This window comes from Zosterops lateralis (genome assembly GCF_965231275.1).
Source record: "Zosterops lateralis genome assembly, chromosome: 32".
In the NCBI taxonomy this organism is placed as follows: Eukaryota; Metazoa; Chordata; class Aves; order Passeriformes; family Zosteropidae; genus Zosterops; species Zosterops lateralis.
In genome coordinates this window covers 970,018-984,913 of record NC_139792.1, presented here as the reverse complement: position 1 = coordinate 984,913, position 14,896 = coordinate 970,018, and the positions used below count along the sequence as shown (strand labels likewise).

Sequence of the window (14,896 nt, the reverse complement as noted above, 5' to 3'; positions counted from 1 at the left end):
GAGGAAATGTGCAATCCCTGTTGGATTATTTTCAGCATAATAAAACACACAGGCTGCTCAATCAGGGCAGAATTTCACCCGTGGACATCACAAGCAGGGATAAAACAGGCCAGGACAGGTCCAGCAAGGCAAGATCAGGTTATGGATGTATTCCATGGCTCCAGGGCCACACAGGAAAGATATTCTGGGCCTGAATATGTTGCTAGACCTTGATTTTGAAGAATTCAGCTAAAAAACTACAGGCAAACCTCTTTCTGCTAAACTATGAGGGAATAAGACAGTAAATCCCAAATACAGGCTGATTTCAAGAATAACCAGAGCTCACACTTCTGACATGGTTCATTTACTGCAAAAGCGACCAATCCCCCCAGGATTTCCAGCAAAACACACTCCTAAATCAATCAAATTCGTTAGAAATCAAACTGACTTTCCAGAGGGACGGTGTAACCAAGTGCCACCCCCTCCCAGCTACAGCACAAGGGCTGGGGAAATAGGGAAATATGGAATTACCTTCCCAGACTCAGAAAGCAGCAGGCTCTGTGGAGCTCCTCGTTCCACCAGACGGACTCTGAAGGTAAAGAAAAAAACATTGTCAGGGAGAAAAAAATAAAATGAGCTGAAGTGTCTGGAGTGGTGTGAAAACTCAGCACCACTGCAGGGTTTTATACAGTTAATAAATTGGTTTAAGTGGACTTACAGTACCTGTCATGTCTCAAGGATTTCAGGTCTACATACACCGTGGTGGGATCGGGCCCTGATGTTCCCTGAGGAGTTAATATTTAAAAAATATTTATTTAGAGCAGTCAGGGTAACTCCTGCCTGAGCCCAGAGATGTTTCCTGCAGCAGAATTCCTACTCATATTCCCCCACCTTGACAGCTGCACTAAGGGAAACCCTTCAATAAGTGGGTGACTTTCTGGAACACCTGTGTGGGAAGGAGCCTTGGAGATGGGGGAGAGACATCCCAAAGCTCTCTCAGCAATCAGGCAATGTTAATGTGGAAATAAACAGCCCAGATTCATGTTTCACTCCTTTTGGGCATCTGTGATATGATCAGGCAGCTGAAAAATGAGAGAAGCTGCTTAAATCTTGTGCCAGCTGTTCTCTACAGGGCAGATGTTGGGCTTCAGAAATGTGTGCAGATGGGGAGTGAGGAATACAGATCTGCAATCTGGTGTCAGTGACAACAACAAAAAAAGAGCCCTTGGGAAGCCTCACCTGTAAACAGATGGCCACGTTGACCCGTGAGCCAAAGGTGGTGCTCACAGCTCGGGATGAGAGCCCAATGTCCTTGAAGAGTTTGGAGAAGGACTGAGTGAGGGCAACTCGTGGCCTTTCCTCTGCCACCACCACGCAGGTCCGGACACAGGACAGGTTAATGCCTCGGGCCTGCACACAAAACATGAGGGAAAAGGGCTGGAGGTGTTCATCTGTCCCCTCTCAAGAAGTTATGTTTGTTTCTCATCCCTTGAAGTTACTCAGGAAATGCAGGACAAACTCGGTCCTTGTGTTCCAAGTTACTTTGCCTTTTTCTGATTCTGTTTGTAATTATAAATCCTGCCTGAGCAGAGCCTGGAAATGCAGCCAGAGCGAGACATGGACTCACAGTGCTCCCTCTTCTGAGCTGCTCAGCTGAGATTACACCTCTGAGTCACTGCTTATACAGATGGAAACCAAATCCAGGCAGAATAAAGTCATCCACTGGGATTGCACTGACTCTTCAACAACACTGGGACCTGAATCCATTATTATTTCTCTGGTGAATGCTCTGAGCAGCACCAGGCAGGAGCTCCCATGTGCTGCTCACCTGGTGACACAGCCCAGGCACCTGCAGAGAGCTCTGTGCCACCCAAAAAACAAGGCTGAGCCTCGATCTCACAGAGCCAGGAAATCCCAGGGAAAAAAAAAAACAAAAACCACCTCAGGCATGGCATGGAGCTATTTTTTTCCCTTGTCTCATCTCCAAGGAGAACACACCTCCATTGAGCAGCTCTCCTGACATGTGCTTTCCATCATGTGCTGGTCTGAGCCTCCACTGCAGACTGTTACATAAGGAATCTGCTGCAGAGCAGCACTGGGATCCTCCCTGCTCAGGGCTGTCCTGGCATTCCCTGGCAGGTGCTCCCTGCACTGCCAGAGCTCCTGCTCCTTCCCAATCCTCTCCCCTCTCTCAGAGCTGCAGCTTTTTTGGAGATTTGTTTTTGGAGCACCTCTGGCCTGGAGATTTTGTGCAATAGGAAAGTTTGTATTTAATGATTGTATCACTTTGCTTTACTATCAGAGTTTCCTTAATTTATGTAATATAACACTCAGGAAATGTTTCTTACCTTTAACATTTCAACTTGGTTTCCAAGTCCCTTTGTACACATTTCCATGACTGAATAGGAACAGAAAGTGTCCCTTATTTTATACTGGCTGACAGTAGATAACCAGACAAAAAGATTGGATTCCAGCTCCATAGGAGGAATTAAAATTGACTGATGTCCAGAATACACACTGTGAAGAACATTAAGGGAGAAAACATTTTTAGTGAAGCTTGCAGTTATCTTTAAATTAATATTTACTCTATTTGCACATTACATTCCTGCTAGTCCAAAGGCAGGTTGTGGGACTGCAGCTGAGGCAAACTGGAGCAGCAGCATTTTAAAAATGCAACTTACTGTAAAAGAATAACAATTTATCCCCACACAAACACACATTGACAGTGAAGGAAGAGAACTGGCTCAACCCCACACAGAACAAAACCTCCCTTAGTGCAACATGTAATCAAGGAAGAAAGGCAAGAGAAACATTCTGAAGCCAGGAATATTTGGCAGCACAAACACACATCATCAAGATGGGATAACATCCTGCTAATGTGCAGCAAAAGGGAACATGTTGTTGTCAGTTCCAAAACAAACTCACCCCCCTCCTTACTGTAAATTAAATCATTTTGTAATGTCAACACATCTTTAATCACACCCAAAAGGATTTATTTCAACCAGCCAAGAGTTAATTTGCCCCTTTCCCCCAAAAAAATCCTACCTGCAAAGGCACCAGAGCACAAATCCCAGCCCGCAGTAGGGGTCCAGACAAATGGCGATCTGCCGGGAGGAGTAGAGCTCACACTGGAGCTTGATGGCCCTGCACAGGCCACTGACAGCAGCATGGGACATCTGCAACACAGGGGACACTGCTGGGAGCCCAGGACACCACCCAGGGACTCCCCAGCACGGGCAGGTGAGAGCACAGGGCCGTGGTTTGGTTCCTGAGCTTCCACAGCAGAGACTGCAGAGCCCTGACACCAACAGTTAAAATTGAAGCTGCAGTTGTTTGAGTTCCACCTCAACAGGAGGAAGAAGTTTCCATGGAGGTGGCAGACACTGGAACAGCTGCCCTGGGTGGTCATGGAGTCTTCTTCCTCTCAGGAGACATTTCAAACCCACCTGGACATGTTCCTGTGTCACCTATTCTGGGTCACCCTGCCTTGGACTGGGGGATCTCCAGAGTTCCCTTCCAACCCTGACTATCCTGTGATTCCCCCACTCCAAACACACATGAGCATTACCAACAATCTAAGGCTTCCCTTTTCAGTTTCTTACCCTCTTTTTTTCTGACTGCATCCCTATTCTGCTTTTGGTGGAGGCCAGCAGAGCTCAGAGCTGTGCTGCTGTGCCAAGGCAGCTCTGCAGAATTCCTGACCCCACTGTGGACACCTGTTTCCCTCTATGGCAGAACTCAGTGAACTGAAGCCCACAGCTTTGTTAGAAGAAAATCAGGGTCTTTGTCTAAGCTACAAGTTGGAGGTGGCTCAGAGGGTTGGACAAAGACAAGACACAAGTGCCCATCTCCTAATCCGTTACTATACCTTTACTCCTGTGAGCATGCCTGTTGTAGAAACACTAAAATCAAGATACGCCAACATTTCAGGTGTGGGTGGCTTATAGATCTGGGCCAGTCGCTTCCTGGGCAAGTCATCTGTGCAAGAGAGAAATAAACGAGTTAATTTTGGTTACTTGACTGGTCTTTGAAAGGAGAACACAACTTCCAAAACAGCAGAGATGGAAGATAAAGCTTTCTATTAATTCTCTTTCCAGAAGAAACAGGCCAGTGTATGGCAAAACTCTTGCCAAAGCTCCCACACAGAAAATTATTTATTCTCAGGAAAAGAGAGAAAAGACCAACTTGCCCTTGCCTTAAACAGATTAAAGTTGTCTCCACTGCAATCATTTCCCATACACAGCTCAATACAGAAGAGTTCTCAGTGAACAAGGGCACATCTTGGATAGCTTTTGTACATATTCAAATAAAATTTTCAAGAGCCACTCAATGAAACAGGGGACAGTCCCTTTGGGAAATCACCAGTCACCCCTGCACAGAACTTTGAGGAGCCTCTTGGCCCAAGGAGCTCACCTGTGTCGATGATGGTTGGCCAGGTTTTCACATCCACAGCACCAGCTGCCTCTCTGGACTTGAGCAGCCTCATCAAGGTCTGGGTTGTGAGGATACAGGCAGCTTTGCTGACCTGCAAAGATGAACACTCATTTAAACAAAGAGTTCCAGCAGCTCTGCAACTTCAAGAGCTGATGTTCAGAGACTCTTTTATCATCTGTAGCCAGTTTCTTTCAGCAAATCTGAATTTCTTCCTCTGGCTTTAGCACACTTTGCTTCCCCTTCATTAAACCCCCAGTGCAGCCCAGGCTGCACAGACCCTGTCAGAACCTCTAGAGCAGGTGAGAAGGTGTCACAGCAAGATCCAGCCATGGTATCTCCTGGTTACTGGGCTTGGGAAGTCACTTAACTGCAGGATTTGAACTTCCCCAGCAATAAGGTGAAATTTTGGGTGGCAACACCATGTTGGTGTTCTCAGGAAGCACCTGCACTCTGTCTGTGAGGAGAGGGCTTTCTATGGCATTTTATGAGTGACAACACTGTCCCTCAGCCCCAAATGTGCCTCAATCCCTGTCACACAGCACAAGGTTGGTCAGTTGTGTCACCTCTGCAGCAGCGACGCTCGGTGTGACTCCTGTGTCACCTCTGGAGCCCACGAGTGACCCAGCCCCACTCCCTGTGACACAGGTGTCACCCCTGGAGCCCCAGGCTCTGCCCCTGTCACTCACCTCCACGATCATCCTCACTGTGGGCAGCGTTGCCACCAGGCTCTGGGCGTGGGGAGGGCGCACGGTGACAGGGACACAGCCCGAGTACAGGCAGCCATAGAAGGCCGTGATGAGCTCGATGCCTGCAAGGACACCATGGGGACATTGGGGACATTGGGGAGGGAGGCACAGCAGGGCAGTGCTGCTCCTCCCCTGGGGTAAGGGAGACACTCCCACAAGCACAGGTGGGCAATATCAGCAGCCCAGCACCGAGGGAGCTGAGAAAGCTTGGGATAGGGAATGGGGAAAGTAAAGGATGCACAAAGGAAACATCTCCATCATACAGGAAAACAACACCCTGAGTGTCAAACGACTCAAAAGTCAGGCAGGACACAGCAGTGAGCACCTCTCGCTAGCCCTGAGTGCCTTTCCTGTATTTCCACATCCCACTGAGATTCCAAAGAAAGCCCAGGCTGTATTTCCCCAGTGGGTCTCACTCACCAGGAGGATAAAGAAGCACCACATTGTCTCCTGCATTGAGATGGCCTTTGTCACACAGCACTGATGCAATTCTCTCAGCCTTTTTGTGCAGCTGAAGGCAGGTGGCCGTGCACACAATGGTTCCCTTGAAAGGACACACAAAAAAATGCTCTAAACAGGGCCTGGCACAACACAAACTGGCTGCTGTGAAATAAACCCAAGCTTGCTGGCTAGCAGGAGGCTACAGCTATGAGTTATCTCTACCTAAAGGCTGCTGGCGCCCAGTGAGCCACTCATCCACTACAGTATCAAAGGATAGAGATGGAGTTAGATCTGCTCTAGAAAATTCTACCTTCCAGGGAGTCAGTTCAGGTCTTCTTGCACCAGAACCTTGCCAGAATATACTCAACACCATTGATAGGGATGGTGGCACCAAGGGATACACCATTAACTGATACAGGAGCCAGTGGGACCTACAAACACGCTCAGTTTTAAAATGAAGGGTCAAACCACGAGAGTCATTTGCTGAAGGCACCTAGAGGGTCAAAGGGTCAAGTTTAAAGTTACAAATCTATGGGCAAAATCTGATACAGAGACTAAAGAGAGGCACTGCAGAGGGCAAAAGATTTTAAACTCTCCAACTGGCACTGGATAACATGTAGACCTTAAAAACCCAACAACTCAGCACTGACTGTACCTTGGCATTCAATAAAAGGAAGAGTGGGTGGTCAGGAGTCGTTTGAGCTCTCCACTGCAACATTTCTGTCAGGAACTGGTGCTGGAAGAGACAGGCAGGAATTCAACACCAGCTTCTCCTTCAGTGCTTCCCCCTGCTGCTCCACACCCAGGAGGGGAAACTCCTTCCCATTCTCCAGCTGTCACAATCACTGATTTACCTTTTTAACCATATCATTGTCTTCTATTTGACCCAGATCTCTCCCAGAGGCTTGAGCGATTCTCTTCCCAGCAACCAGGTTCCCCACCATCACAGAGGCAGGGCCCACACCTGTGCAGAGACATCAGAGCATCTTTGGAAAAGAGCAGAGGAAAGGTACAGAGAGCCCCTGCAGGATCCCACTGCCCCAGGGGATGAAGCCTCACTGATGGAGTTCAGCAGGCATTGCTGGTCTCTATTCATCAGGAGGGAGAATCCCAGTGAGTTCAAAGGTGGGAATCAAAATTCCTGACTAACATATGCAAAGAGAGGCTTGGAACACGCCCCAGCCACGGGGCACAAGGCAGGCTTTGGTCTTCAGCGTGTGGGACAGGGAGTAGGATATCACTGGGTTCCTGGGGCTGAGGCACTGAGCCTCCAGTTTAACAACACCAAAAATGGTTCATGTTACCTGGCTGTTTCTGCCTGGGCTTTGGCAAGTTTGTCACACAAGTGTGTGGGCACATGAGGATGTTGCAGGGGTGCAGAGAGCCCTCCAGAAAGTGCTGCTTGGTTTGGGAGATGTGGATCCCTCCCAGAGGAGTTTTTGGCAATGTGTTGGCTGGCACGAGAGCGAGGCAGTAAACACCCACTTGGTGAATGCTGTCGATTGCCTAGAGAAAGGAGAGATGGTCACTGGCATTCCTGGCACTGCTGGACACAGTCTGCTGCTGCTGATGCACTGACACACTCAAGACAAATCCCCGGACTTGTGAGGTGCAGGAGGAGTGAGTCAATCACTGACAACCCACTTGACTTCTGTGCCACCAGTGAGTCCTGCAGAGAGCCTGAAGTGCTGGGTACATCCCTGCCTTTACAGCCCATTTCATAGACACCAAATCCATTTTTACATCTTTCATGACCAAAATCCCAAAATATCCACAGTTGCCTGATGAATCACAGGATTCTGATCTCGGGATTGTATCCATCTGTCTCCTCTGAGCCATCACACTCTGTTCCCTCCTGCCCGCCTCAGCATTCAGGCATCTGATCCATTATTCAGAGCACCAGGTACTTCCCTGGTTTCCCACCCCAGCTCACACACTTCACTCCCTGAATGTCATTCCTGGAATGACACACATGCAGTGCAGGCAGCTCTCAAAGGAAGCACTTGCTATTCATTCTTTTAGGACCACATTCATTCAGCTGTCCTGGCCTTTCCCTGCCCACTTGGTCTCTGCTGAAAATGCATTTCTAAAGAAAAGAGTGGCTTTAAAGCCAAACTCTGAGCTCCACATGATCCGGACTAAAAGCACAACTCCAAAGCTTGAGCTGACAGATCTGTTTGGCAGTTCTGAGAGGTGACTGCCAGAGCTCCTCTGTTCTCTCAGGACCTTCATGGAATCCCAGAGTGGCCGAGGAATTTCTTCTCAAAATTTAACTTAAATTTCTCCTCTTGTATTGCCCTTTAAATCCTTTTAATAAATATCCACTTTATTCTCTTAGCTCTGTCCAGTCTCTGTTCCAGCTCAGCCTTCCCAAGGCATCATCCCTCAAGCTGTACCCTTAAAGACCTTTTTAAAAATATCTCCTTTATTCTCTTAGCCCTGACCAGGCTCTTGCACTGCCCAAGGTGTACCCTTAAAGACCTTTTAAAAAATATCTCCTTTATTCTCTCAGCTCAGGCTGTACCTGCAGCACCCGGCTCATCCACTGGAAGCTGTCCTCCTCAGAAGCATCTGGCCTCTGCTCTGCCACCACCACGATCCTCTCGTCGTAGAACACAGACACAGAGAACACAGCAATCCTAAGGAAAAGGGAAGAGCCACACTCCAGTTTCACTCCTTGGGAACAGGAAGTCAAGGAGAGGTTAAAGACAGAACTTGTTAAAATAATCGTGGGGCAAAAAAAAAAAAAAAAAAAAAAAAAAAAGAGGAAAAGCATCAGACAATTAATATTGAGTCAAAAGGAAAGACTGGGGAGTATTGAAGGGGTTAATTGCACTTTCTGATGAAGTTTCCATATGGCACAGTCTCCCATTCTCCCAACCTGCTGTCACATTCCTGTTCCAACTTCTGGCAAAGCACAAATGAAAGGAGATTTAAAGGCACCTACATGATGGTTTAAAATCTCTCACTAAGTCTCGGAGATATGAGCACCAGCCCGGCCTGAAGATGTAGAAAATTAGATCCACAACTGCTAAATAAAAATCAAATATCTTTGGACATTAATGAAACTCTTCCTTGCTGCACCAGCCACCAGCTAATGACTGCAACTCTGCAGAGACAGAGAATTAATTTCTCCATGTGGCTGACTTATCTTGTTACTTGATTGCTTTCCCTAAAGCACAGACTTGATGAAAAGCCAGGCTGGATAGTGGGGAAAAAAAAATCTGTGTTGGGCAGGATCAGGGCAATTACTACCTAAATCAAAAATATGTTTACTTTAACTGAGCTACCCAAAGAGAAATCCAAGAAAGAACTAAAGCTTCTGTTCCAGTTTATTACATGCAGCAGTTTATGGGGAGTTTCTTGTGCTGACCTTCCTCTGTAAACTGTTTTTATTGACTCCACAGCCAGTCCAGTGGCCACGATGTCATCGGCGTTGTGCCTCCTCCCGCTCACTGTCAGCAACCCGTCCATCTTCCCAACCACAAACACCAAACTGCCCTGCAAGACAAGAAGGGGCACCTGTGAGGAACTCACAGCGAGCTCTTCTCACACATCCTCCCTCCCCAAAACTCTGCAGAGGGGTCAGAGCAATGCAAGGCTCCAATGGCTCACGTACAGGTCCAACAAATCCCAGCAAGCCGGAACGCACGAAGGGCACTTCTCCCACTGGAGAGCCTGAGGAGTTCACAGGGATCACCTGCAACACAAAGGAGGACACTGGAGGCAAAGCAGCCTGAGGAGAGAAAAACCTTCCCCAGCCCAAGAATTGTATTTGAAGTGAGTGAAGGGAAGAGGAGAAGGGGAGGGAAGCCTCGGAGCAGCGCTTGTTTTGGCAGGGTGGGAGATGTTTATGGAAGGGATTTTGAGTATCTCTAACTGCAAGGAGTTTTCCAGTGTGTGTTTTTTTAAAAATAACATTAACACTTCAGTTACAAACCCAAGACCACCAGTTTTACACAGAAAATGGGGCAGGAGAGATGCATTCTGTTAGACATACCTCAAAAGTATTCTTTGTCACCCCTGCCAGCCCATAGTACATCATTCCTCCTGCTCTGGAGCTCACACAGATTTCACCAATCTCGTCTGTTTTACAGAGCTGGGGGGGCCCATCTGGTTTCACTATACACATCATGCCTAGAACAAATCAGGCTTTTGTTAAAACAGCTCCCAAACTTTGCCCTGCGTGAGAACTGACACATTTAATTGTGACAGAAATGACTGAGCCCCACCTCTCCCACAACAAGGTTGATATGGGAGAGAACATTGACCAATTCTGCTACTAAAACTTCCCCAAAAAACACCTCACAGGAGTCTCCTGCCTGTTTTTACCTCCTGGCATCACGTGCCCGACGTCCTGGACAGTGAGAGCAGAGTTTTTATCTTCAGTGTTGACCCGAATCACACTGAAGCTCAGCCCATTCATGGACAGGATGGCTCTGCCTGGCAAAGGAGCCCCGGGGACTCCAGGCCTGGGAAGGACACAAAATCAATAAATACACTCAATCAGGCACCGGGGCTCAGTGTTAGATGGCACAGAAGCAGAAATAGGTGTATTCAGTGTCTCTGCTTTGCATAATCATTTCATACAGTGATGGCAGTAGGGATCCCCACCCAAAGGAGCCAAGTTTTCAATCCCTAAGGAATTGTGTTCCTGGGCACTGCAGCTCCTCTGCCAGCTCATTATCTCAGCCCATGGCAAACCCCAGCTCCCAGGCCACATAATGGCAAGGCTGTTCCTTACAGAAGGGAGCAATGGACAGAAGCAGAGTATGAGAATGTCCAAAAGATCTCAAATCTCAGATTCAGAACAACCTGATTCCCAGGCTGTGGAAATCAGGGAGGAAAAGCAGCACTCGGGCACTGCTGAGCTGTCACACACCTCAGAAATCACTTGGATCTCAGGAGAGAGGTTTAACAACTCAGCAACTTGAGTACCTGAGCACACATAGTAAATGTCAGAGGAGTTTATTACATGCTTAAATCAACTATGACCAACCCAAGTGTGAACAAAGCCCGGCCTGGATGACTCAATTTGTTACCTCCGGATCGCAACGGTCATCGCTTCAGGGGAGGTGGCACAGGGACAAATCGCCTCTGGTTTCAGCCCATGGCTCTGAAACAAGCTCAGGAAGGCATCACAGGAGGAAACAGACCCTAGGAAGAAAGAAAAGATGCCACTAGGACTTCACAGAATTTGATTTCATGCCCATCTACACAGGAAGGGTCAGGAGGAAGATTTGGGAAACTACAGGAGGAAGTGGCCTCAAGTTGTGCTGGGGAGGTTTAGGTTGGATATTAAGGAAAATCTTCTGTCTCAAAGGATGGTGAGGCATTGGAACAAGCCCAGACTGGATGTTCAAACATTGGATTCCGCCCAGAGCAGTGGTGGAATCACAATCCCTGCAGGGATTTAAAGGACGTGTGGTTGTGGCACTTGGGGACAGGGTTTAGTGGTGAACACAGTGCTGCTGGCTTAAGGGTTGGACTCAATAGTCTAAAAGGCCTTTCCCAGCCTGAACAATTCTCTGATTTATCAACACTTCTCCCCCATCCAACTCTCCCTTTTTCCTGCTTTGCAAAATCTCTCACAACCCAAAGGATGGCAACACGGAAACCCCTTGTCCTGTGCCCAGGCCCCAAAAGCCATCTGCCCCAAATGAGAGCACCTCAGAGGAGCTGATAATGACCCCAGGGGATCCCTGATCCTGCAGTGAGAAGGGAGAGGGGCTGGGGACACTCACAGGGGTTGGCGCCGTCGGTGACGATCAGCATCCGCAGCGAGCTCAGGCTCACGTCTCTTTGGTCCCGATGGGCCATCATGGCCCAGTGCAAGTCTCGACACTTCACCAGAGCAACTTTTGCTGCAATCGACACAAAAACGACACCTCAGGACAAATCAAAGCTTTCCAAGGGTTGTTTTTACATGGATGCACAGTCTGAGACTCCCAAAACAACATCTCAGGACAGATCAAAGCTTTCCAAGGGTTGTTTTTACATGGATGGATGGTCTCAGACCCCCAAAACAACACCTCAAAGCTTTCCAAGGGTTGTTTTTACATGGATGGACAGTTTCAGACCCCCAAAACAACACCTCAGGACAAATCAAAGCTTTCCAAGGGTTGTTTTCACATGGATGCACAATCTGAGACCCCTTAAATGAGGGAATTCTCACCTAAGCCTTAAATAAGTGAGACTGCAGTAACAGCAAACCCAACACACAATGGCATCTGCTGTGGCACTGCCACCACCTGAGCCAGGGTCTGTCATCATCACAGCTCCTCCTCCAAAGGCCAGAAATCATTATCACTCTCTGAAAGCCCTCAGGGAGGCCAGGGATCAAGGGCTCCTGCTGCATTCTACCATTTTCTTGGTTTCATAAAAGAAACTGGCTCCAAGTCACAAGCTCCCCACCACTGACATGGCATTAGGATTTTGTGCACAGAAATAAATGGCAAAGCCCCCTGTCCTCCCAAGCTGTCACATTCCTGTTCCAGCCTCTGGCAAGTTACCAGTGCAAGGAGTTTTACAAGTATCTACACGACTGGGAGCTTAAAATCTCTCGTTGAGTTTTAGAGATATGAGCTCCAGCCCTGCTTGAGGATCTAGAAAATCCTATCTACAACTGCAAAATAAAAATCAACTATCTTTGGACATTAATGAAACTCTTAGCCCTCAAGATTTGTCATGGAAGAGGAAGAAGGATTTAAGGCATTTGAGATTTTAATGCTGAAGTTGTGGATCATCCTGAGTTACCTTTGTGGGCGTGAACCCTCTGCACCCAGGAGAGAGGACAGGTTTTCATCACAGAATAGGGCACGCTGATAGTGTGCAGCTTGTTCATTACATTCTGAAAAGCAGAAAAAAGATTGTTAGGAAGGGGTTCACAAACCTTTCATCGATTATTAGAAATAAGACACCCTCAGTCCCCCCATCAACTTCCACCCAATCCTGAATTCAGAGGTTTAGTCAGGATGATTCTGATGTTACCCCAGAGAACTGCAGCTCTGGCAGGGAGAGAAATGGTTGTTTTAACAGGTAATGGTCCTCAGCCATGGACTCAAATGCTGCTGTTATCACAGAATCATGGAATTCTGGAATGGGTTGGGTTGGGAGGGACCTTAAAGCCCATCCAGTGTCATGGGCACAGATGTCTTCCACTGTCCCAGGTTGCTCCAGGCCCTGTCCAACCTGGCCTTGGACACTTCAGGGATCCAGGGGCAGCCACAGCATCTCTGGGCACTCTGCCACTCTCACAAGGAAGAAATTTTTCCTAATATCCCATCTAATAATTAATCTCTCAAGAAAGAGAACTCTGGAATGCTTCAACTCACCGTTAGAATGCCATGCCACAGCCCTGCATCCTTCTTAAAATCCAACACATTCACTATCGTTTCACCTGGGAAAAGAAAAGGTGAAGTTGTCAAGTGCAATGTGCCAGCACAGCTGTGCCCATCATTTCTGCTGGAATGTGCACAGGGATGAACCTGCCACTGATCTGTCAGAGCTGCTCCACGGGGCACCCAGCAAGCCCAGGGCTCTGTTTCATTACTCATATTACTGATCAGAGCTCCCTGTCATGCAAAGTTAACAACTACACGTCCATTCCTGAGCAGGAACTCATCCAGAAAGCTGCAAGGAAATCACATTCCAGCCTGAAATGTCCATCAGTAGGACAGGAAGGGTCTGAAGCTCATTATGCACGAGCAGTGGAGGGAAGAGGAGCCAGAGAACATCATTCAAGCCCTGACTCTCAGCTCGAGTGATGGATTCTAAAAGGCAAATTTTGCATTTTAAAGCTCTGTGACCTACAGCTCTATAAATAGTTTCACTCATGGATGTAGGAATTAGCTTGATTTAAAAAGAAGACCAGAATAAACCATAACCTACAGCAAAACCCTCTGGAATACCACCAGCACCTTCCAATCTCCATTTCTGGGCTACCCAAAAAACCTCACAGCCCCAGAAACTTTGGTATTTACACATTAACAGCAATAAAAATTTAGGAAGACATTTCTATGGGTCATCAATACAGTGAGAGGGGACTCGAGCTTGTCTGAAAATGCTCCATTTTTCATTCATTTGCTCCTCTTTTGGTTCACCAGAACAGACTCAGCAACTTCACAGACATGAAATAAATCCCACTTTTTATTCCTCTCCATCACGGCAGTGAAATTGCTGCAGTTTTGGATGGAAAAACATCACAGCTGATTTTCACTTTAGCGAAGAGAATTAATCTGCTCTTTTCCGATTTTATTTATTTTTCCAAGTAAATATTGGGTTACTCAGAGAAGCAACCACTTAAAATAATGTTGTCAAACCCTTCATTCCTTTGATGTTCTGCACTCTCACCCACCTTCAGAGTAGTTGCAGGCCTGGGACAAGGCTTGGCAGTGGGCGAGCATGGCCACACGGGACACGGTGACACCCATGACACTGCCCTCTTTGCTGGTCTTGTACTGCACAGGAGAGAAGAGAGTCAAGGAGGGCTCTAAATATCCCATGCAGGAAGGAAGTTAAATCACAGAATCCACGTGAAATAGAAGTTTTTTTCTCTTAAAGCTGCTGAGACAAACCCAAAAAACCATCTGTGTGAAAGCTTAGAGGCGAGGAGATGGTTATTGTGGTGGCACACACACAGGAAATCTCCATGGAGATGGGAGGAAAAAAATGAATGTGTTTGTGTTTATTTCACTGTCACTGCTGCTCACCACATCTCTTCCTGCTCCTGTAACAAACTGGAAAGCCAATCTGTGATTTCAGGATGGCTGAACCACCACTGAAACCATTGCAATCCCTACAAGAAACCTTCTGGAGCACAAACAAAAATCAGCATTACCAGCAAGAACAGAGAATTCAAACTGCTGCTGCCTCAAGCACTGTCAGAAATGGGTGGTATCAAACACCACCTCAGAACTCAACTCATCCCTCACTTTTTGGAACAAAAAAAAATATCTCCAGCTTATTCCAAGCAGTGCTCAAGGCCACAAAGGGATTGAAACCTAAAATGAGCTTCACAGCAGGATGCCCACAGTGAAAGACTTGTTTCAGTGGCAGGAAAGTGGGAAGTTTAAGGGAGTGAGGTGAAACTATTCTCTTCTCTGGTGATTAGAACATTAAATTCAGCTCACAGAAGGTGCTTTTTATTCCCCATTCACCACTTACCTCAATATATGCTGGCTCAGTTCCTGCTGCTGAGATGTTGGGCTGCCAGTCCTTGGGAGATTTGGAGAGATATTTTGAATCTGTCACAACCCACTTGAGTCTGGGCCAACCTGGAGCCAAAATTAAAATGG

General features: G+C 47.3%; 1 protein-coding gene across 1 annotated transcript in view; it reads right to left on the bottom strand.

Annotated features, from left to right (window-relative positions):
* Positions 1-14,896, bottom strand: part of DIP2B (disco interacting protein 2 homolog B) — a 59,030-nt gene that overhangs the window by 3,487 nt on the left and 40,647 nt on the right. The window contains exons 12-34 of the mRNA XM_083880980.1: positions 14,766-14,875; positions 13,957-14,059; positions 12,935-12,999; positions 12,357-12,450; positions 11,345-11,464; positions 10,643-10,757; positions 9,933-10,072; positions 9,601-9,737; positions 9,220-9,300; positions 8,974-9,101; positions 8,125-8,239; positions 6,905-7,106; positions 6,455-6,564; positions 6,256-6,336; positions 5,580-5,703; positions 5,100-5,221; positions 4,393-4,504; positions 3,848-3,957; positions 3,025-3,155; positions 2,328-2,496; positions 1,219-1,389; positions 703-764; positions 511-568 (exon numbers count right to left, since the gene is read on the bottom strand). Coding sequence (XP_083737106.1) covers positions 511-568; positions 703-764; positions 1,219-1,389; positions 2,328-2,496; positions 3,025-3,155; positions 3,848-3,957; positions 4,393-4,504; positions 5,100-5,221; positions 5,580-5,703; positions 6,256-6,336; positions 6,455-6,564; positions 6,905-7,106; positions 8,125-8,239; positions 8,974-9,101; positions 9,220-9,300; positions 9,601-9,737; positions 9,933-10,072; positions 10,643-10,757; positions 11,345-11,464; positions 12,357-12,450; positions 12,935-12,999; positions 13,957-14,059; positions 14,766-14,875 — 2,660 coding nt within the window. The remainder of the gene's footprint in view (positions 1-510; positions 569-702; positions 765-1,218; positions 1,390-2,327; positions 2,497-3,024; positions 3,156-3,847; positions 3,958-4,392; positions 4,505-5,099; positions 5,222-5,579; positions 5,704-6,255; positions 6,337-6,454; positions 6,565-6,904; positions 7,107-8,124; positions 8,240-8,973; positions 9,102-9,219; positions 9,301-9,600; positions 9,738-9,932; positions 10,073-10,642; positions 10,758-11,344; positions 11,465-12,356; positions 12,451-12,934; positions 13,000-13,956; positions 14,060-14,765; positions 14,876-14,896) is intronic.